Below are 23466 nucleotides of genomic sequence, written 5' to 3' on the forward strand. Positions count from 1 at the left end.
CCACCTTTAATATCTGATTTGAATGACAAAGAAGGTCTCGCAGCCTCAAATATATGCCTACTAATATACAATATTTAATAAAGAATAATACTTTAAAAGAATAAAATTTCAATTAGTATATATTAATGCTGTAAAGTTACAAAAACCGAAGCTAATATCAAATTAACGTGGAGTAAATTTGATTAAAGACCATCGATTCTTTCAATATACTCATACAACAAGCTCTACAGCTATAAAATCTTTAGGATCGTGTCCTTATTAAATCTGTCTATATAATTGATGTAATAAACATTTATGGAAATCAGTCATTTTGTCTCAGCTAAAATGTTTTAAGGAGTGTATGCATATTTGACATGATGACTTCAGCACTTCCCACAGCCCTCAATCAAAAAGTATATCAATAGTGCAAAAGTGCGCAGCAAATTTTTCTCTCTTTTACCTCTTTCCCACACTTTCCGCCTGGTCCAAAAGATAAGTATCTTCTTCTTCTTTGCCTTTCTACTAGAATATATCTAACCATCTACTTTGCTAGCAGCGACGAGTGTCCGTGTTTCTGTCCATGGGGTTTTCGTGCCTCCGTACTCTTTCGGTAAGCTCTTTTTTTTCTTTTACTAAGCTTTATCTAAATATTCATTCTTTAGATGGGTGTATACACACCGGTATATGTCTGTTTGCGGAGCTGTGGGGAGTGAGCAATCGTTCCCTGTGGTAAAAAAAAGAGTTAAACCCTTTACTGAAGCTCTTTGGGTAAGCTCAATATTATATTCTGTACTCTACTCAACATTTACTAACTATGTTTTTTTTTCAGGTGGGAGTATATACGCACCGGTATATATTTCTATTTGAAGTAGCTATAGAGTCAGGCATGGAGGCCTTTGGGTAAGTTCCTTATTAATACTATTACTATATCAGACTTTGACTAACAATCTATTTAGATATTGTGTTAGCCAACCGACGATCAAGCTGTATACCAAGTAAGCCAGACCTACACGGACGTTTCGTTTCCGTTGTAGAGAAGTTTCCAGGCCAGACCTACGAGTGGTATTGCGCGAATGCGCTCGTACTGTGTCTTCAGTGGTTCGCTGCTGATTACATAGCAATTTTTCGAAGTTGCACAAGTGTCTGGCAAGGCGGTTTTAGTGTGCGCGATGCGACTTTAGTCGATACTCTAGAGAGTGTAGCTTGCTGGAAGGTGTAGGCTGACGCGCAGCGCTGCCTTCTGGCTTGAATTTGCTCTCCACACCACTCTCAACATGGAGGAAAATAGTTGCCTATGAAGTGTTGTTCTACATAGGGTGAAACCGCCAGTCCTATGACGATCTAGGAGTTTCGTTCCTAGATTGTCCCCCTTCGTATATACTAGACCTACAGGAGACGTACGCACGCACGTTCTTTTGTATCGTGTCTACAGTCTTTGTTACTGTAACACTGGCGATTCTTGCGATTGCGAACGGCACTTTGTGCTCTAGTAGTATGACCATTAATTGCGCGAGAGTCTAGGGATTTGGTTCTTGTGTGTGTGCTGGTGCAAGCCAGTGCTTAAGAGAGAAGAAGCCAGCTATGAGAGTGAATGCTGACGTGCAGCGCTGCAGGATGGCTGGTAGAGACTCTCCACACTACCCTTGGCATGGAGGAAGATAAGTTCCTATGAAGTGTCAGTTGCTATAGGGTATGACCAATGAAGTATTTTCCACCGGGCGTTTCGTTCCCAGGTGGCGCGCGTTCTTTTCTAGACCTACAAGAAGTCATTGCACGGAATGTACTCTTGTACTGTGTCTTCAGTGGTTCGCTGCTGATGTACATAGCAATTTTTTAAATTGCATAAGTGTCTAGCCGAGTTGGTTCTTGTGTGCGCGATGCGGTTGCGGTGTCAGCCGATACTCTAGAGAAAGCTAGCTGGTTGTAAAGGTGTAGGCTGACGTGCAGCGCTGCCTGAGCACTGGTTATCTTTCTCCACACTACCTTTGTCACTATTGAGGAGATTTTGTCTCCGAGGAAATACTGGCGTCAAAAGGTAAAACCAACAGATTCCTTTATCTCTCTGGGCGTTTAGTTCCCAGATGGGACCCCATTTCTTTCTAGACCTACAAGGGGACATTGCACGGAATGCACCTTTGTACATTGCAAGTATTTATACTTGCGCCAAGTGTCTAGCCGAGCTAGTTTGTTGTGCGTTTGATGCAGTTGCGGTTGCCAATTCGTACTTCAGAGAAAGATGGTTAGTTGAGAGGGTGTAGGCTGACGTGCAGCGCTGCCTGATCACTAGCTGTCGATCTCCGCACCACCCTTAACATGGAGGAAGATAAGTTCCTGTGAAGTGTTATTGTTCAAAGGGTAAACTAGTTCATTTTCCCTCCCCGCTGTCAGATCAGGTCTTCGTCCTGGGGAGGACGGATCTACTTTTATAAGTAGTGAACTAAGAATCTGACATTATTTTTTTTTCTCGTTTTTTTTTGCTAATAAATATAATATATTCTTTAGCCTTGACTTTAATTTTTTTTATTAATAAAAACCAAATCTTTTTAAACCATTCCAATTGAGCTCTATTTTAACAATGATTGTAATAAGCATTTCCCTATTAATAAAAGCTAGATATGTATGTAATAATTTAATTGATTAAAAAGACATTAAGATGAATATGAGATGTGAGTACGGTGAGACAGGAGAGAGTTGATTTGATTGAAGTGAAAGAGAGAAGAAGAGTGAGAGTGATTATATTTAAAGATATTAAGGAAACTTTGATGGTTGGGTATTTGTGTTGGGTGAAGTTTGTTTGGTGTAGAAGCGGTTATTTAAAGATATACTAGAAGGTGGAAGCTTTGAAAATTATGTCTGATGCGATGGGGGGGCATTGGGATCGAAGAAGGTGTTGGAAGTATAAGCATATGAATTTTGTGTGTGTGTGAGAGTTGAAAGCCAGATTTGAGAATGGTGATATATGAGACCTTGGGCTTAGAGGAATATAATATACGGTTTTGGAGTGTCGAAGTTTTATTATATGGCTATGATTTTGAGCTGTATCTTGTAGTGGTAATAAAAAAAAAGATATGTTATGGTTGTTGGTATCAATTCTGATAGTATTTTGAAGTTGATGTTAGTAGTGTCAAAAAAAAAAGCGATATGTTATGGTTGCTGGTGTTAGTTTTGATAGCATTCTGAAGTTGGTGCCGATTCCAGTAGATTTGTAAAGTCAATGTATGCATGGAGGTTTGACTGAGGATTCCCGAAATGAATGAGGTATGTAAAAAGAAGATTCAAGACATTGCTAAAAAAAAAAGATTTTTTTTTGTTTCTGTTGCAGCTCTGTTAAGGTTATTTCTGATAGACAGTCCTCTCCGAACAGTATTGACTGAACACTAGACAGCATTTCAACCTTTGTATAGGCGGTAGTGTCACTGTGGATTGGCCTGCTATGTTTCTTTCTCTTATGGGTACACATAGGCTGTTTGCACCACAAATTGATAATTTTAGTCTACAAAAAGACTTTTGTAAGAAGCCGTAGACTCTAATTTATCAGTGAGCATCTACACAGTCTACAAGAAGACATAAAAAGCAAACCACCTTATACTCTATATTTTATTATGGCACAGTCAAGGTATTGGCAGAAAAGCTGGTGTGTGCGTCTTTATATAAAGAAAGACTGGGATTTATACAGTATACTTATACATCTTGGAGACAGGTATTTAACCCAAAAAAAGAAAAAAATGTCCTTAGAGCATCCCCAGCAGTTACATTTAAATCCAGTTTTACACGAAATACATGTACTTTAGCAAATGTACCCAAAAAAAAACAGCCTCAGCAGTTACATTTCCGAAAACATTTAATAAAAAATTTGGCAAATTTACTGCCTGCTCCATGGATTTCCATGTACTTTTTTTAAAAAATTGCCTTTGCGTTTTAACTTTCTTTGATTTTTCTTTGAATCGAACAATAGGATATATCAATGGTTAGAAAAATTTTCAGAAATTATATTTGTTACAAAGCTGACAATCTAAGGAATATTTGACTCTCATTTTTAATATTATAAAGAGAAGACAAATGTCTAATAAAATGATTTTAGAAAAAAAATACTTGTAAAGAAGACTATATTAGATATTGAGGTCTTGAAAAAACAATAGCAAATGTTACTGATATTTGGCCCACCATTTTTTGGCTGTTTTAAAGCACCGAAGTGGCTTAAAAACATTTGGAAAAAAAAGGAGGAAATGTAACTGCTGGGGATGCCCTTATTAATTTAAATTTTCCCATTTTTTTTTCTTTTTTACTTCTTTACACCAATTTACTATCATAATTTTAATTAATAAATCTGAAACAAAGACTTCAAGTATGCTATTTAATGGAACACATAAAAAGTATCCTATGTATTTTTCTTTTCTCTTAAAGGGCAATATAAAATATCATGACATATATTACACAGCCGTCCATTTCAAGAGTGTCTGCCAAAGTCATTGCCTTTTTTTTTGGAAAAAAGATTGTGGCTTTATTTGTACTCCACTCTTTGCTTCCAGCGTATGCTTGTAATGTCAGAATATAGGACGGCTTTCTTCATATAAACGTTTATACAAGCTGATATTCTGTTATGTAGAGCATATATAGATATATAGCTATTCTATAATGTCTCTTATGCTAAATAATATTCTCTTTTCTTTAAAAAAAATATCTCTAACTTTTGAACACTCCAAATTGATGCCTTTTGGAGTGTCTGGTTTATGTATTTAACTAAAAAAAAACCGTACTTTTAGAAACAACTCGTATTTTTGCTATTGGGCATTTAAAGAGCTTATTGAAGTGGTGCAAGTTTCCCGAATTTCAGGGTTCTATGCTTTTTGAGAGTGAAAAAATCGGATATTTTGATCAAAATTCGAGTAATTGTAATATAATAAACCTCGAAGAGGTGGATCACAATGTGTCTCACCAGGTTACTTAAAGCCAAAAAAAAACATTGCTTATTTGATTCGATTTTTAATTTTCTATAATTGAAAAGCTATGATTCCCATTGGTGTGCATTTGCATATGCTTGTAGAAATCTTAAAAAATATCATTTCCAGTACACTCATATTTAATCGACCATAGAAAAGGTTCATTTATACAAAGGCTCCGTGCTTCAAACTAAAATAGTCTCAAGCGAACCAAAGCTAGACTATGAACCTCAAAGTAATAAGTGGAATCATACTATACAGTACTGTAGCGCATTATATTGTATTACAAAACAAAAGTTATAAATCAAAGCCTTTAATCCAACAGAGTATTATTTCTAGGTTATTCGTGCATCCAGTTGAGTTTGGTATACAAGCGCAAAATATCAAAAGCACTAGATCCTATAAATCGATAATTAGTAATCGATAGCGTCTTGCTCCCAACCAAACAAAACCTATACGTTCAGTAGCAGTAGATTGTCTCTTTGCTTTCATATTGTGCCGTCAGTCAGTCTGAGCAATAACAGAAAAAAATAGTAAATAAGCAGAGCCTTTAAAAGGTGATTTATATATATGTAATAGCCATTTTACTAGCTTGATCTATCTGTGACCAGGCTAGCACAATTGCAAGCACCACTACTTTTTCATGGTGTATAATGTAACTTATATAAATAATTATAATTATCGATAGAATGGTGTATATTTGAACACATATAAATGTAAAGTGTTTCAGGCAGTTGGGTTATGCTGTATTAATTTCTCAGTTGGATTATGATTGGTTTATAAAGTAGTACAAACCAAGGTCGATTGACAAACACTAGGCTAGACCCTGTTCTTCTTTTTACTTTTATTTTACTCTAAGAACGATGCTTTAACTTGAGGTACCAACGACTTTCAATAGTCAGGCTGTCAATCCCTTCATACTGAAGCACTGAAAGTACTTTTATTTCAAGAAAGTATTCCTACACTTTGTGTTTATTAACTCAAGACACTGGTGAAAAAGCTAGAAGAAAAATGGAAGTCTTTCACACGAAAGAAAAGAAAAGATATAAGCAGCAATTTTTTTCGGGGGTGCTTCTTAAACTAATAAAGTCACAGCATGTGAAACAAACAAACAAGAAAACAAACAAATAAATATACACAAGACTTTAATTAAAGCTTTATAATCAACACAACTTTACACTTCTTTATTGTAGTTTAACGTCTAGCCGATTAATACTTTGTATATCAGTAGTACAGCTAAAATGAACACAGAGGCATATATAGTGTCTCGACAAGTGGCTGTTCAAAAGCATAAGCCTTGTTAACAGAATCACAACAGAAAGTAGAATAAAAAAGGGGATGGGGGTCCATAGCAACTGAATAATTTGACATGCATATAGTCCACCAATCGGAAGACATCATTTAAATGTTTTCATGCTAAAGTAAAGTCTGGACCACTATTGCTACTATGCTCCTCTAAGCCCCATGACACATGTGATGCTGCACGGACAGCACGGACCTTATGTGACATAAAAAGAACTAAAAAGAAAAGAGGCAAAAGAAAAAAAAGTAAAACAAGTGCCTGCACAGCACATCCTTCAGAATGTAAGTGATACTTCTTTAACACCCAAAACCCATATTTTAAGCATAGATATTAAATAAAGAAGTAAAATAATAATAATATATACATGTTGTCAAGGCTAAAAGATAAAAGAAAACCGAAAAAGGAATAAGAAAAAAACCGAATTTTATAATATATTATCAAACTATCATAATAAAAATAATAAAAAAGAACAGCAACTCATGATTGAGACGTCATGAGTTTTATAAAAAAAAACACCTATCCAAACAGAACGCGTCAAAACAACTCTCTTCCACATACTATTAATACTTTATACACTTCTTTACTGCTTTCTCACAAACTGCTTTAATCAACATAGACGTTAAAGACGAATCATAACCAATAAAAATCCATTTTGCTAGTCAAATCTCAGGCTTTTATCATATGTAAAACAGTCAGTAGCAAGATATAAGACAATACGTCAAAACCAGTACACAGCGAAAATGAAATACTGAGGTCCAACACTGGTTTGACCATCAATCCATCCAAAGCCTATTCACACTCAGAAACAAGAGATAAACTGACAGGACTTACTATATTTCAAGGAGTATATGATATTCATCAAAGACACACATTGTGAAGATTATATTTGTCTAGTCTTTTGACAAACAAGGTCAACGATAAAAAATAAGATCTCCATCCAGGCCTACAGGTATATAAAGGCTCGTTGATTAATCATTCACTGTCTTTGATATTTCTGTAGGGACTTTTCAGGCAAAGTCAAGCAATCAAGAACAGGTTTCCATCCAGGGCCACAGGTACACCAAGACTCGAGGAGCATATGCTCATTGTCTTTTGTATGCTTCTAGTGCCTTCCGTCCAGGTCAAGCATCAGGGATCCGATCAGAGTCCATGGTTATCAGGTATATCAAAACTCTATGAGCAGTTACTCACTTGTTTTTGTATATTTGTAGTATCCATTCCATCCAGGTCAAGCTTCAAGGTTCAGGTCAAGGTCCACGGTTATCAAGTATATCAAAACTCTATGAGCAGTTACTCACTTGTTTTTGTATATTTGTAGTATTCATTCCATCCAGGTCAAGCTTCAAGGTTCAGGTCAAGGTCAACGGATTCAGGTCGAGGTCCACGGTTTCAGGTATATCAAAACTCGATGAGCAGGTACTCACTTGTTTTTGTATATTTCTAGTATCTGTTCCATCCAGGTCAAGCTTCAAAGCCCACGTCAAAGTCCACGGTTTCAGGTATATCAAAACTCGATGAGCAATTACTCACTTGTTTTTGTATATTTGTAGTATCTATTCCATCCAGGGCAAGCTTCAAGGTTCAGGTCAAGGTCAGCGGGTTCAGGTCGAGGTCCACGGTTTCAGGTATATCAAAACTCGATGAGCAGTTACTCACTTGTTTTTGTATATTTCTAGTATCCATTCCATCCAGGTCAAGCTTCAAGGTTCAAGTCAAGGTCCACCGTTTCAGGTATATCAAAACTCGATGGGCATTTACTCAGTTGTTTTTGTATATTTGTAGTATCCATTCCGTCCAGGTCAAGCTTCAAGGTTCAGGTCAAGGCCCACGGTTTTCAGATCAAGGTCCACGGTTTTCAGGTATATCAAAACTCGATGAGCAATTACTCACTTGTTTTTGTATATTTCTAGTATCCATTCCATCCAGGTCAAGCTTCAAGGTTCAAGTCAAGGTCCACCGTTTCAGGTATATCAAAACTCGATGGGCATTTACTCAGTTGTTTTTGTATATTTGTAGTATCCATTCCATCCAGGTCAAGCTTCAAGGTCCAGGTGAAGGTCCACGGTTTTCAGGTATATCAAAACTCGATGAGCAGTTACTCACTTGTTTTTGTATATTTGTAGTATCCAATCCATCCAGGAAAAGCATCAATGTTCCGATCTCCCAGCTATGGTTATAGGTATAACAGAACGTTATGCGCATTTACTCACTAGCTTTTATCTATTACTAGTGTTCAGCCATCCAGGTCAAGTGTCAAGGACCCGATCGCCCGGCCATGGGTATAGGTATAACAAAACGTTGTGGGAATATACTCACTAGTTATAATATATTTATAGTGTTCAGCCATCGATATCAGGCGTCAAGGTTGCGATCTTCCAGCCAAGGTTATAGGTATAACAAAACATTATTGAAATATACTCACTGGTCTTAATATGTTTTTAGTGTTCACTCATCCAGGTCAATCAACAGGATTCTGATCTCCCGTCCATGGTTATAGGTATAACAAAACGTTATTGCAATATACTCACTATTTTAAATATATTTCTAGTGTTCCGCCAATCATGTCAAGCGTCCAGGTTCCCATCTCCCTGCCATGGTTATAGATGTAAAAAATCATTAGGGACATATACTCACTAGCGTTAATATATGTCTAGTGTTCAGTCATCCAGGTCAAGCATCTAGGTTCTGATCGCCAATCCATGGTTATAGGTATAAAACAACATTATGGGCATATACTCACTAGTTTTAATATACTTCTAGTCTCTAGCCATCCAGGACAAGCATCAAGGTTCCGATCTCCCAGCTATGGCTATAGGTATAACAAAACGTTATGCGCATATACTCACTAGCGTTAATATATGTCTAGTGTTCAGTCATCCAGGTCAAGCATCTAGGTTCTGATCGCCAATCCATGGTTAAAGGTATAAAACAACATTATGGGCGTATACTCACTAGTTTTAATCTAGTTCTAGTCTCCAGCCATCCAGGTCAAGCATCAAGGTTCTACTCGCCCGTCCATGGTGGTAGGTATAACAAAATGTTATGGGCATATATTCACTAGCTGTAATATACTTCTTGTGTTCAGTTTTCCAGATCAAGCATCAAGATTCCGATCTCCCCGCCATGGTTATAGGTATAAAAAAACATTATGGGCATATACTCACTAGATTTAATATATCTCCAGTCTCCAGCTATCCAGATCAAGCATCAAGATTCCGATCTCCCTGCCATGGTTATAGGTATAAAAAAACGTTATGGGCATATACTCACTAGATTTAATATATCTCCAGTCTCCAGCTATCCAGGTCAAGCATCAAGATTCCCATCTCCCCGCCATGGGTATAGGTATAAAAAGCATTATGGGCATATACTCATTATTTTAATCTAGTTCTAGTCTCCGACCATCCAGGTCGAGCTTCAAGGTGCTGATCTCCCGTTATATGGTTATAGATATAACAAAAATCGATGAGCAATCACACTCGGCTTTATTTATTTCTAGTGTTGAATCCACCAAGATCATGCTTCACGGATCCGGATTCAGTCCGTGGCTATAGGTATACAAAAACTCGATGAGCAATTACTCATTGGATTTTATATATTTCTAGTGTCTACTCATCCACGGCAATTATCGGGATCCGATTTTCATGAATTGTTATAGCTAACCAAGTTTCCTTTAAACCTTTACTTAAAACAAACTGTACTCTTTATTTATACTTTCTTTTGATGGCAAAGAACGATGATCAAATATACATCCATTATGGAGGGTATACAAGTCGTTCTTGGCCATTACTAGCCTAGAAGTATATATGACTATTGTTTTTACTCTCCAGGCCAAACAGCAAGGATCAAAACTCAAATTTGGGCTACAGATAAACAAGTCTTCTTGAGCTTTTACTTACTGTCATTTATATATTTCTAGTGTTTTTTTTTCCTTAAAGTTCAAATATCAAAGATCTGATTTCAAATCAAGGTTACGGGTACACACTTTTCTCTCTGTCTTTACATGCTTTCTTTTGTATTGGCCTAGTGTGTTTACGATCCGGCTACACAATGAAAAATTTGTTTTCCTTCCAGTGCGACAGGTATATACATCTAGTTCAGCCTTTAGTTACTGTTGGCTTTATTTCTATACTGGCTTCACAGTCCAAGCCAGCCATCATGGATCCTATATCCGTCCAGCGTTACAGGTATACACTTCTCTTTGGGATTTTACTTACTGTCGGTTTTAATTTTCTACTGCCCTTAAAGTCAAGGCCAACGACCAATCATCTGGTATCCGCCGAGAATTCCAGATATAAAAATGTTATTGGTCCGTTACTTATAATTGTTTTTGTTTCTCTAGTGTCCTTGCAGTCAAGGGTAACGAGCAAGAACCCGGTCTCCATATTGGGATATAGTGTTACACATATCTTTGATTTTTGACTTGCTGCAAACTGTATTTTTTCTCGTGACTTTACAGTCAAATTCAACACTCAAGGACCCGGTTTCCATCAAGTTTTACAGGTATACAAATCTGACAAGTGCTTTTCTTTAATGTGTCTTTTTTTTTTGTCAAGTGCCTTTACTGTCTATGCCAATGATTCCGAATCCGAGCCCTATCCAGAGTGACAGGTATACAAATATGTTTGCGTCTTTACTAACTTTTAGTTTTATATGTCTAGTGCCTATACGGTTTAGGCCGAAGAACTAGGACTTGATATTCATCCAGACTTGCAGATATATATTTTTCGTTGGGCCGTTGATTATTGGCTTTTTTTATCCGTCTATTGTTTTTACTGTCAAGGGCAACCATCAAGGATTCGATCTCCATCCAGTATGACAGGTATACACTTTTCTTTGGGTTTCTACTTATCGCTTGTTTTTTTTTGTCTAGTGTTTTCACCGCCCAGGTCGAAGAACAAGGATTTCTTCTTCATCCACGGTTACAGGTATACAATTCTCTTTTAGCCTTTGCATAACGCTTGTTTGATTTTTCTAATTTCATTAATGTCTATGCTAAATAATAAGCATCTACTCTCCATCTAAGGCCATAGGTTTAAAAAATATTTTTAAGTATTATTTTACTATTTATTAATTAATTAATTATTATTTTTTAATTTTACACAGCCAAGGCCAATCGATCCAGGTTTACTGTCCTCTAGGGTAACAAGTATATGTACATACCTGATCGTTTACTTACTGCTTGTTGTTTCGAGTAATTTTTATTTAGTCAAACTGAATTACCAAAGTTTTACTATCTACCTAGTGCCCGAGGTATACAGGTCTCATTTAGTACTCACGTATCACTTATTATTCTGTCTAGCTTTTTTATAGTTTAAGCCAGCAATCGGGTTTTTAATCTCCATTAAGGATTAAAGGTATACATGACTATGTGAACCTTTACTTACTAGCTATTATATTTTCTAGTCTTTTTACAGGAAAGGCCCACAATTAATATGAGTTGTTTATCCGGGGGGGACAGGTATACAAATCTGCCAAAAAATCTACTTACTATATATTTGCATAATGTTTTTACAGCCGAAGCCAACGATCAAAGCTTTGATATTCTTTTGGGCTCACAGGTATAAAAGTCTCTTTGACTTTCTAGGTACTATCAGTTGTTTTGTTCTAACCCTTTCTTCTCCGTAGCAAGCGTTCAATGCTCAGCTCTACATCAAAGGTCGCAGGTATACAAGAATCTTTAAGCAATTTACTAAAAAATTAGATTTTCCTAGCGTTTACATAGTCAAGGCGAAATGATCATGTTCTTTCTATCCATTCAAGGTTCTAGGTACACACGCACATTTTAGCATTTATTCTTCACTGGTTGAATCTTTTTAATCTTTGACAGTCCATGCCGAGAATCAAGGTTGCACTTCAAAAAATAGGGTTAAGGTATACATGCCTTTTTAAGCATTTACTTACTACTGGTTTTATCCATTCAATTGGCGCCCATTTCCATCTAATTAGCATCCGTTTCCATCTAATTAGAACCCATTGACATCTGATTGGCTTCCATAGAAATTGAATTTGCGTCCATTGCCAACTGAATTTGCTCCCATTGCCATCTGAATTTGCTCCCCCCCTTTTACTATTGGTGGAAGGGTACATGGCACTCAATTTTTTTATCCTTACGCCTTACAATTTTTTTTATATAACCGTAGTATTTTTTTTTGTAAACGTTGTATTTTTTTTATATAACCGTAGTATTTTTTTTTGTAAACGTCGTACTTTTTTTTTGTAAACGTCGTATTTTTTTTTGTAAACGTCGAATTTTTTTTATATAACCGTAGTATTTTTTTTTGTAAACGTCGTATTTTTTTGGCATAAAACATGGATATTTTTATTAGGCATAATTAGTTGATAGAGAAATAGAACACATAATAAGAAGTAAGATATAATGAAATACAAAGTAATAAAAAAAGAAAAGCATAAAGCAGTAAAATAAATAAAAAAAGAGGGACATAAAGTGGTAAAAAAAAATAAGAAAAAGAGGGACATAAAGTAGTAAAAAATAAAAATAAAATAAAAAAAGACATAGAGTGTAAAGAGCTTAAATAGACATAAAAGACATACTTAAAGCTTTCGCTCTCTGTTCAAACAGCGAGGAAAGAATGAAATGGCATGGTTAATCCAACCCAAACAGTCCGAAAGGGTGACAGTCTTAGCTGATTCTGTAATCCTTAAGATGAGCCCGTCTGACTCTGTAATCTCTTCTCTGCGGACACCAAACTTGATCTTGGACCACATTTCCTCAATTGGATTCAGGAAAGGTGAATACACAGGAAGATATGCACACTTGTACCCACGGGAAGAAATAAAGTCTTTCACCTCATCGGCCTTATAGATAGGAGCGTTATCCATGATGAGATAACGTCCTTGCATACCCTGGCTGTCCAGAACGTCCATTGTATGACTAAGAAAGTCGAGGTAGTGCTGGGTTCTGGTGCCAATTCGACCGTTCACCTCAACGTTGGTGTAGATGTCCAACTTTCTCTTCTTCTTGGTTGCGACTGCAGTGGGTTTCTTCAACGAGAGGCTGACGATCCCTCTCTCGCACATTGCACCAAGGATGGTGATGGACACACCTCTCTGCGTCGGGACAGTTGTCTTTGCTGGGGTGCCACTGACGGAACGGCCAAAAGTTCTCTTGATGTGCATGTTGAAGCCTGCTTCATCGATGAACACACAGTTTGACAGATAGTTGAAATCCGCAAGTTGTTGCCACTCCAAAATGCGGTCTCATCTCATCTCAATTGTGTTGGCGTCGTCTCTCTTCTCAGGCAGCTTCTCCAACTTCTTCATCGTCAGGGCACACTTCTTCACCAAGTGCTTCTGGATTGCTGATTTGGTAATCTGCAGCCCAGAGAACTCTTCCATGACAGCTATCCTTGCTTGTTCCAAGGTAGCATCTGGTTTATTTTCGAAAAACTTCAAAAAAAAAGCAGAGTGCGCCTGGAACAACTTTTGGTTGCCATGTTTTCGTTCTTTAGGCGCAGAAACCTCCTCAACCTCCATCGTCTCCAGCCCATTGGACTCATCAGTCTCCACTGTGGCAGCATCAAAATCGGCCTGGATCTTCTCTCTGGCCAGCCTGACATAGTTCTGGGCAGTCCGGACATTGATCCCCGTTTCCCTGGCAGCGGCAGCAGCAGTCTGGTTTTCCGAGAAAACCAAGGAGAAGAGCTTGTTCACCTGGTTTTGGTTGTACTTTCGGTACGAACCTCGACCTATGCTTTCTGCAGTGGGAACAGAATCAGGATCGACCTTCTCCGGCAGATTCGTCTTCGGCTTCTGTGCAACAATTGTCTTGGTTGTGGCCTCGTTGACTTCGGTTGGCAGGAAACTTTTGAGACTGAGGAGGTTTGTGACTGCTGGGTTTCCGGCCGAGGTACGGGTCCATTCCATATCGGCATGGTTGACAAAGACATCTGTCACAGATCGGAGTACAACTTCTCCATGCATTTCGTCGACAATCTCTTGGTTGAAATCGCACAAGGGGTCGAAAGCAATTCCAGAAAACTGGGTTTGGTCTGCAGAACCGCTGTGACTGACCATTTCACAGTGCTTGTCCATAACAAATTCGAGGGAGTTGTTGGAAGTAGGCATTTTTTTTTGAAAATAAAAAGGGTGTTAAAATTGAGGAAGAAAGATAACTGAGAAACTTTTATTAAGACACTGGGGTATATATACCAAAAAAAAATATATTTTAATAACTTAAACGTTTCTACCAAGGTATAGTCTTGTCCTGTTGTCTTAATATATTTGGATAAAGAACGTGTTGAAGAATAATGAATGTTTACATATTAAGCTTCTTCACACTTTTAAGAACATTTATTTTATTAGCCGATTTACAGTGCTACCAGAGCCTTTATGGTGTCCTGTCCTCTGTCTCGAAGGAAGGGGTGGGATTTCTCCTCATGGGTTTGCCCAACCAAAAATAAAAATAAAAAATAAAATAAAAAATAAAATAAAAAAATAAAAAAAAATAAAAAAAAAAAAAAATAAAAAAAAAGAAAGTTTTTTTTTGTATAGAGCCAAGGAAAAGCTCGAAATTCAGTTATTGAGATTTTCAGTTTTTCAGAAATTTCTGCGGTTAGATACCATTTTATTTTCAGTTATTAAGATTTTCAGTTTTTCAGTTATTGAGACTTTCATTTTTTCAGTTATTGAGACTTTCAGTTTTTCAGTTTTTCAGTTTTTCAGAAATTTCTTGCAGTAAGATATCATTTTATTTTCAGTTATTGAGACTTTCAGTTTTTCAGAAATTATTTGCGAAAAAATGGTTATGTATATTATAAAAATTTATGAATAAAAATGCTAGTTAACATGGCTCTTCCCGCTAAAGTACCGGACCCACCTATTGGGTCCACCACAACACTAGGTCAAGCCAATATAACCACTCCACAACCCTCTACTACTACCTCTACCACAACCAACACTAGGTCATATCTCGATGTCGCCACAGCCACTCCCGCCCCCGGTCAAGTACCAGTCGTTCTTTTCTCTAACTTGCCGACATCTACGGATCGCGTCTGGCGCGAAAGTACATCTCGTCATTCGGTATTCTTCACCCCACCAACTGATTCCACCCTTACCTCTGAATTCTGGACTGCTCTCAGAGCAAGCGTTCCTACGGCATGCACCTTGGGAATATCATTCGCTCATCGTCAACCGCTCATCCACGAATTGCACCTGACCAATTCTACCATCTGCACCGAACTCTGTTCCAAAGGCTTCCTGGTTGGAGGCCAAACGTACTTCCCCTCTATGGGTATTGCCCCAGGCACAAAAATCTTGCGTATCTCCCTCTCCCAGCTTCCATACCTTCCTTCCCCTCTGCTTGAAGAGGCTATCAAAACAGCCTTGGCCGCATATGGCACCGTCCGCGAAGTCGGTTTGCATCTTCGTGCCAATTTTTTTGATGGCACTGGTTTTGCTTACCTTGAACGACCACCCAACCCCGATGCCACCCTTGCCAAACTCTCATACAAGATCCCGTATGATGGCGACTTGTACTTCTTAGGTACCTGGAAACAGATGGGTATTCACTGTAATTATTGTAAAGTTATGGGCCATGCTATCGAAAACTGTCCAGACCGCCCCAAAGATTCCCGACGCTGCTTCACTTGTGACCAGACTGGTCACTTGCAACATGCCTGCCCCAGAGCACCCCCCACGGACGCCAGCTCTTCCAAGAGACCCCGCAAGGTTCCCACGACACATGACTCCCCTGATCGCTCACGCAAGACTACTCCCGGTGCGTCTCACAGACCTCCGGCCAAGAAATCGATTCCCCCTCGCGGTACACCTACGATGGCTGAGGGATCCCAGGCTACTACCACCACCTCCCGCACGAATTCCTCGACACCGCGACGACCCTCTGTCCCCGCTGTTCCTACTTCCCCCCGCCAGTCTGCCAACAGGTTTGCTGCACTTGACGGACTAACTGACAACAGCCGCACAGGCGCACTCTTCGACCCCACTCTGCCTCTTCCTCAGACACACAACACCCAGTATGATCCCGTCTTTCACCCCCTCCACAACGCTTTTCTTCCCTCCAACTACACTTCCGGCTCCACTAAAGACGAAGAAGAATTTCACCCCAGCGCTTTTGACGGCGACGACGACCAAGACTCCCAGAATATCCTAACTGATGACGAGATGGCAGACGGCGATCATTCTTAAATTTATGATTAATATAGCCTCCATGAACTGCCGCGGACTTGTCAAGTCCGGAAACACCAATAATCGCTCTCTCTTTATTAGATATCTTCGCTCCCTCTCTCTAGACATACTTGCCCTTCAAGAAACTCACGCCAACACAGACGCTCTTCAACAGACGTTTCATCTTCAATTTCAAGCATCCGACTCACTATGGTCTCCTCACTGTGGTTTGGTTTCCCTCTCTCCCCTCATTTCTTTTACTGATCCTCTTTTTTCTCTCTGTGGTCGTTGCATTACTGCCACCGTTGTTCACTCTTCCAATTTGTTTGCCCCATTTCGTATTTGCGTTTTATATGTCCCTGCTTCATATCGTCCTCGATATGATTTTCTCACCTCTCTCCTATCCTCCCCACATCTTCTCCCTTCCCTTCCTTCTCGCTTTCTTATGCTAGGAGATTTTAATTATTCCTCATATGCAAATGCCTCTCGTGCTGGCCTCGCGCCACGTCTATGGCTGCATTTTGTCGCTAACCACTTTGTAGACTGTGTCACTTTGTCTGACGCTCAACCTATGCCTACCTTTCATCGCGACCTTTCCTCTTCGACTATCGACTACATATATGCCTCCAAGGATATAGCGTCTTGTCACTCTTCGTCCACCGTCACATTTGTTCAGCCCCTGTGGACCGATCATTGCCTTGTACGTACCTGTCTTAGTTTTCCTATGCTGTCTCACATTGGTCGAGGTTTGTGGCGTGCGAACCCTCGTTTGGCGAACATCCCTTCCTTCCGCTCCTCCCTGTCCGACTGTCTTTCATCCTTCATACCACTACTCTCGCCTTCAATTTCCCCCCAATCACAGTGGGATCTGATCAAAGTCGAAGTGGCTCGTTTCACACGTTCATATTCACGCACAACCCGCCCATCACTTGCCACTTTGGAGGTAAAGCTTCAGAGTAAACGTGACCATTTGATACATAGATTTCGACATCAGCCTGCTCAGAACTTCCAGCTGCCCATCGTCGAGCGTCAACTTCAGCAAGTTCAACAGGAACGCACCGAGATACTAGCACTCCGCGCCGGAAAACACTGGAGAGAACAAGGCGAAACTTCCGCTGGGTTTTTGAAACGCACAGTTGCTTTTCGCCAAGCTCGAACCACAATAACCAGCCTCCGCCACCCCTTCACCGACACCTTATGCACTGATCCCGATGATCTTACGGAAGCTGCTGCTGCATTTTATGAAGATCTTTACACACCCGACCCTCCTGCTCAGACAGCTATCGACGACCTCCTCCTTCACTTGCCACCAGACCTCTTTCTTTCCGAAACTACCTCCACGACCCTCCTTAAACCCTTCACCTTGGATGACATCCGAGACGGCGCCACTCGCACTCCTAATGCCAGTAGCCCTGGGCCGGATGGCCTGCCTTATGAGATTCTGCGATTAATTATGGATCATCCGATGTGTGCTGTCTTACTTGTTCGAATATTTAACGATGGGCTTGCCCTCGGCGTGTTCCCTTCGTCCTGGCAATCAACCTGCGTCTCTCTTCTTCCCAAGAAAGGTGACCTCACCTCCCTCCGCAACTGGCGCCCGATCGCTCTCATCAATACCGATGCCAAAGTGTTCACTCGCCTCATCAATCGTCGCATGGTGCCTGCTGCTTCCTCCCTTGTTACGCCCTTCCAGACCGGGTTTGTCCAAGGACGCTTCATTGCTGACAATGGCATGCTGACCAAGTTGGTTATGGCACAGGCTAGACAGGACGGTTCATCTGGTATAGGCCTTCTTTTGGATCAGGAGAAAGCTTACGACAGAGTCCATCCCGACTACCTTCGCCAGGTCTTGCAGCATTTCAACTTTCCCCCTTCCCTCGTTACCTGTATATCTCAACTTTTCTTCTCTACACAGATTCGAATCAATGTCAATGGACACCTATCCCGATCATTCCTTCAGGCTCGTGGACTCCGGCAGGGTGATCCTCTTTCTCCTGTACTCTTTAACCTTGCATTCGAACCTTTGTTGCGTCGTGTGATTCATGATCCTTCCTTTGCCGGATTTTCTCCATCACCACGCACTGCTATTCCACCACCTCCGCCCATCAAGCTCTTGGCCTATGCCGACGATCTGCTAGTCTTTCTGCCTGATGCCGCCCACTTGTCCCGTCTTCATCATCATCTTCTCACATACTCTCATGCCTCCAATGCTCGCATCAATCTCCATAAAACTGAAGCTTTCTCCCTGTCCGGTCTTCCACTGCCAGAATGGCGCCCCGTCCTACAACAATTCGACATCACCGCCTGGTCTGACAGATCTTCCTCCACTCCCCTGCGATATCTCGGCTTTCCTCTTATTCAATCCTTACCTCAGCGCAATTCTTTCTGTGACAACATTCTTTCCAAGATTGAATCTACCTGTAATATCCACCACTCTCGCTCTCTCTCTATTCGTGGCCGTGCCACAGTGCTCAACTCTCTCATCCTCTCTAAGCTCTGGCACGTCCTCAGAGTTGTCACTGTACCTCTATCCTTTTTCCGTCGACTTCGCTCGATCATGAGTAAGTTTATACAATACCGCTCCTTTCCTCCCATTTCTCTCGGCACTTTCTGCCAGCCTATTCGGCTCGGCGGTCTAGGGGTCCTTGATCCTCAGGTTCAACAGGCTGCTCTTCAGTTGCGCTGGCTCCGGCCTCTCGTCCGCTCTCCGCTGTCCCCCTCTGGCCTGGTCCCGCCTTGGTTCTCTTACGTCCTCCGCCTCGACTCCTCATCTGCTGATCCACTCGTTCCTTTGATATTTCCATCTCTCCGATCCTCTCATCAGCGTGATTTCGACTCTCCTCTGGCCACCCTACTTGCTGCCATTGATCTTCTCCCTCACAACTTCTCTGACGTGGTAGTCAACCTCCCCACCTGTCTCTCTCTGCCTCTCTCCTATCTCACTACCGCACAACCAGACCACCCTCCCTTTCCATCTGCATGGCGCGATCTCCGGGTTTCCGACGCCTATGAAGTAGATCCTAGTTTCGGCGTGCTTGCCCAACGCCCCCTCCACCGCATACTCCGTCGTCCTATTGTCCTTCACCGGTTCTTCGAACGTCTCTACACTCGCTCTCTTGTCTTGCACCCTGTCTTGTATCGTGCCACCATTCCCCCCGCGATCTGTGCCATACAGTTTCCTTCGCTAGATATGCCTTCCGGTACAGCTGTCGATGTGCGTCCTTTCTTGACGGCTCTTGTCCCCGGCATCCCTTGGCATCGTTTGTCCACCCAGTCTTTCCGCCTACTCTGCAATTTCCACTCCAAATCCGCACGCCCCATAAGCCCCACACTCGTCCCTCGCCAGCTTCGTCGGTTTTGGTCCTTCCCCCTGCCGCATGGGGCCCGCAACGTTTGGTTTCGTGCCCTGCACAAGAACATTCCTTGCCGTTCTCGCCTCAATTCTAGGATCCCTACCGCTTTCCCAGACCCATCCTGTGCCCTCTGCTCTCACCCTCTGGACAATCAAACTCATTTTTTGTTCCAGTGTCCGGTCAAACTGTCCGTATGGTCGTCAATCTGGACGTTGTACTTTGCCCAGACCGCGACACCCACTGTCTTGCTTTCTGGTTTGCAATCCTTCACATTCCCTCCTTGCACCGATTCTTCTCTTTTTGCTGCCTCAATTTTTGGCTGCACGCTGCTGGCTATATGGCGCCATCATTGGCTGTTCATATTTGATCACGTTCCTTTTGTCTCCTCCGCTGCCTTTTCCACTGCTTCCTCTCTTCTCGACCGCCTCAAGAGCGAACTTGCTCTCGACTTTCCCCCCCTTTAGCTTCCTTCCATACCTCCACAATATATATAACCACAAACATATAAATAGAAAAACATTGTAAAAATATAAAAGCCAAAAACAAGTCGTGATTTTCCTCTTTTGCCTTGCAGCATAGAGGCTCACTAATAAACTAGAGCCTTCGGCTCCCTACAAAAAAAAAAATGCTAGTTATACTATTTGGAGAATTATTTTTAAAATTGCTATTACATTTTTCTTTTTTTTATTTCTCTTTTTTTTTCTTTTTTTTATTTCTATTTTTTTTATTTCTTTTTTTTTTATTTCTTTTTTTTTCTTTTTTTTTATTTCTTTTTTTTATTTTTTTTTTTAATTTTTTTTTTATTTCTTTTTTTTTTATTTTTTTATTTTTTTTTTATTTCTTTTTTTTATTTTTTTTATTTTTTCATCTCTTTTTTTTTTCATCTCTTTTTTTATTTCTTTTTTTTGTCATGAGCTTGTGCTATTTTTTGTTACTGTTTTTGTGTGTGTAATATTTGGGTTTTTTTTGGTATTTTGTATCATGAGGGTTTCCAAAATTGAGATCGGGTAGTATTGTGAGCAAAGCATAATTCTTGGACCGCTTTCAGTTGTTTAACAGATTGTTGGACATTTACTTGTTTCGAGTGCAGATTACAAAGAGTTGTTGAGTTTGATATTAAGAAGATCAGGATTCTGACATTGTAAAATGGTTGGAGCAGGTGCTGAATAAATATAGCATTTTTGGATTCTTTTTTGTAATGGTATTAGATGCTTGTGTAGGACCAGGTTCATAAGAAATACAATTGCTGTGGTAGTCAATCAGATTACTGGATATTTGAGATAAAAATTGGCAAGTTTTTGTGTGGTCGGTAGAGTGAATTCTACTGTTGGATTTCGAAAAAGTATAGTCGGTGAAATGCACTTAAAAGCATTATGAATATGTGTAGACTGGTTCCTATCGTACAGGTAGATGTTTGATCTTGTAGTTTCTTTGTAGGTGGAGGGTTGAATCGTCACGTTTTCTTTTCAGGTTTATAGCTTTTGTTCAAAATACTATAGATTATTTAGAGATTAATATCAATGACTCCGAGGTATAGGCTTTATTTACATACAGAAACATAATGTGATCTGGAAATAATAAAAAAATCCATGAGGTGTAGAGCTTTAGGCAGTGTTTTCATTGTCAGAGTAATATTTAGTTGTTGAAGTGAGCATGAGAATGAGATTTATTGCTGATTTAAGAAGAGAAATAAACAGTTTTGGTATATAAACACCAAATGGAAAGAGAGAGAATTATGATATCTCTTTTAAAAAAGAATGTTTATAATAAATTTATGGCTGCGGGTAATATATTGTCCTATTTATTTTTTATCTCCTTGAGTTCAATTTTACTACTTTATTTAGTGGACCTTGGAATATTATTTTTTGATATAAAAAGCTGAAAATATAATGACTAATACTATTTAACAACAACTCAATCTTCTTTACATCTATTCTTGCTGCTTCAACTTGTGTTCTGATTTTTATCTTGCATCTTAAGTAATTACTATTTAATTATAACTGCTATGTGCTAGATATAACTATATTTATATAAAATATGTCACTTTAACATATCTTCCTATTTCTTTATTTTTTCACCTTTTATTATCAGAAAACCCTACAATGTTACACGAAAAACTTGAAGAATATAACAGTGCCTTTGAAAAAATCATGGAAGAGCTTGAAGAGCCTGAAATGCCAGAAAATCCAAAAAGTTCTGCCCCGTCAACAACAGACGAAACCCCCAAAAAAAGTAGAGGGCAATATCAAAAGCCTACGGATAAAGATATAAAAAAGCTTCTTTATCTCTACTTCATAAGGGGATTAACTATCGAAAAAGCCAGCAAGATAGTAAATATGAAACAAACAACTGCTGGTGGCTATATTTTGAAGTGGAGAAAGTCTCCAGTTGTTTTTTTCATTAAAAACAACAAGGAGGCTACAAGTGACAAAAAAATGAATCTTTTATTCGAAACTTACTCTGCAATAAAGAAAGCATACAAATAATATCATTGCATTTTCAATTTTAACATAATTATTATAATGAGATACTTGCTTTATTATCTTATAACTGCAGTAAGGTATTTAACTTTAACAAAGTAATCTGGAGAAAAGTTTGCATATTCTGTTAGTTCTCTCTATAGATATTTTCTATGACGTATCTTTGTAGAAAGATCTACATATATTGAAGTGCTATTACATTAGGCGTTTGGCACTTATATAAAAAAATATGGCAGTTATATAAAAAAAATACGACGTTTACAAAAAAAAATACTACGGTTATATAAAAAAAATACAACGTTTACAAAAAAAAATACTACGGTTATATAAAAAAAATTCGACGTTTACAAAAAAAAATACGACGTTTACAAAAAAAAAGTACGACGTTTACAAAAAAAAGTACGACGTTTACAAAAAAAAAATACTACGGTTATATAAAAAAAATTGTAAGGCGCAAGGATAAAAAAATTGAGTGCCATGTACCCTTCCGCCAATAGTAAAAGGGGGGGAGCAAATTCAGATGGCAATGGGAGCAAATTCAGTTGGCAATGGACGCAAATTCAATTTCTATGGAAGCCAATCAGATGTCAATGGGTTCTAATTAGATGGAAACGGATGCTAATTAGATGGAAATGGGCGCCAATTGAATGGATAAAACCAGTACTAGTTGCTTTATTCAGACTTTATACAGTCGAGACCAAAGATCAAGAGCCCGATTTCCGCATAGATTTACAGGGATACAAGTGGCTTTCTTTACCCATTAACATATTGATAGCTGTTTGAAGCAGTCTTTTTACAGTTCAATTCAACAGTCAAGGTTCAAATCCCCGTCAAAAATCACTGATATACTGCCACTTTTTAGTATTTACTTACTGCCAATTGTGTTTCTTTAGTCTACTCACAGAAAAGGCCAACAATCAAGATGCCACTCTCCTTCTTGGATGTTAGGTATACCAGTATCTTTGGGTATTTACCTATTACCAGCTTTAGTTCGGTAGTCTTTTCACAATTGAGGCCAACACCCAAGATTCCATAGTTCATGCAGGGTTACTGGTATATATACCTCTTTGAGCATTTGCTTGGTGTCTGCTATATTTGTCTAGTCTTTTCATAGTCAAGGCTACTAATTGAGATTCCGCTGCTCATCTAGGGTAAAAGGTATATATGCTTTTTTTTTAATAGTTAATCATTGCTTATTGAAATTGTCTAATAATTTTACAGTCAACGCTGATGATCAAGTTTCTGCTATTCGTCGAGGTAACAGG

At 39.3% G+C, this 23466-nt stretch overlaps 3 protein-coding genes across 3 annotated transcripts; 2 read left to right on the forward strand and 1 right to left on the reverse strand.

Moving 5' to 3' along the window:
* Nucleotides 1–985: 985 nt before the first annotated feature.
* On the reverse strand, nucleotides 986–2122 carry PHYBLDRAFT_153231 (hypothetical protein; the record flags this gene model as incomplete). Its single annotated transcript, XM_018433095.1, has 6 exons — nucleotides 986–1085; nucleotides 1168–1271; nucleotides 1381–1496; nucleotides 1579–1645; nucleotides 1695–1735; nucleotides 1921–2122. The coding sequence occupies 6 exons, from the start codon at nucleotides 2120–2122 to the stop codon at nucleotides 986–988; spliced, it is 630 nt and encodes a 209-aa protein (XP_018283793.1).
* A 6436-nt stretch (nucleotides 2123–8558) lies between these two features.
* PHYBLDRAFT_73817 (hypothetical protein) lies at nucleotides 8559–9651 on the forward strand (the record flags this gene model as incomplete). Its single annotated transcript, XM_018442922.1, has 10 exons — nucleotides 8559–8606; nucleotides 8665–8712; nucleotides 8771–8827; nucleotides 8877–8931; nucleotides 8990–9037; nucleotides 9096–9245; nucleotides 9308–9355; nucleotides 9390–9461; nucleotides 9496–9567; nucleotides 9611–9651. Coding segments are annotated over 10 exons (639 nt in total), but the record flags the coding sequence as incomplete, so codon positions are not given.
* A 1913-nt stretch (nucleotides 9652–11564) lies between these two features.
* Nucleotides 11565–23060, forward strand: PHYBLDRAFT_160784 (hypothetical protein). Its single transcript, XM_018434247.1, has 3 exons — nucleotides 11565–11783; nucleotides 11851–12126; nucleotides 22863–23060. The coding sequence occupies exons 1-2, from the start codon at nucleotides 11658–11660 to the stop codon at nucleotides 11959–11961; spliced, it is 237 nt and encodes a 78-aa protein (XP_018283795.1). The 5' UTR covers nucleotides 11565–11657; the 3' UTR covers nucleotides 11962–12126; nucleotides 22863–23060.
* The last annotated feature ends 406 nt before the right edge of the window (nucleotides 23061–23466 follow it).

Source organism: Phycomyces blakesleeanus, assembly GCF_001638985.1.
Source record: "Phycomyces blakesleeanus NRRL 1555(-) unplaced genomic scaffold PHYBLscaffold_42, whole genome shotgun sequence".
Lineage (NCBI taxonomy): Eukaryota > Fungi > Mucoromycota > Mucoromycetes > Mucorales > Phycomycetaceae > Phycomyces > Phycomyces blakesleeanus.

Coding starts and splice junctions, on each gene's coding strand:
- PHYBLDRAFT_160784 (XM_018434247.1), top strand. CDS start 11,658: ATGAGTTGTTTATCCGGGGGGGACAGGTATACAAATCTGCCAAAAAAT. Junction 11,784..11,850: donor ATATTCTTTTGGGCTCACAG/GTATAAAAGTCT, acceptor TCTTCTCCGTAG/CAAGCGTTCAATGCTCAGCT.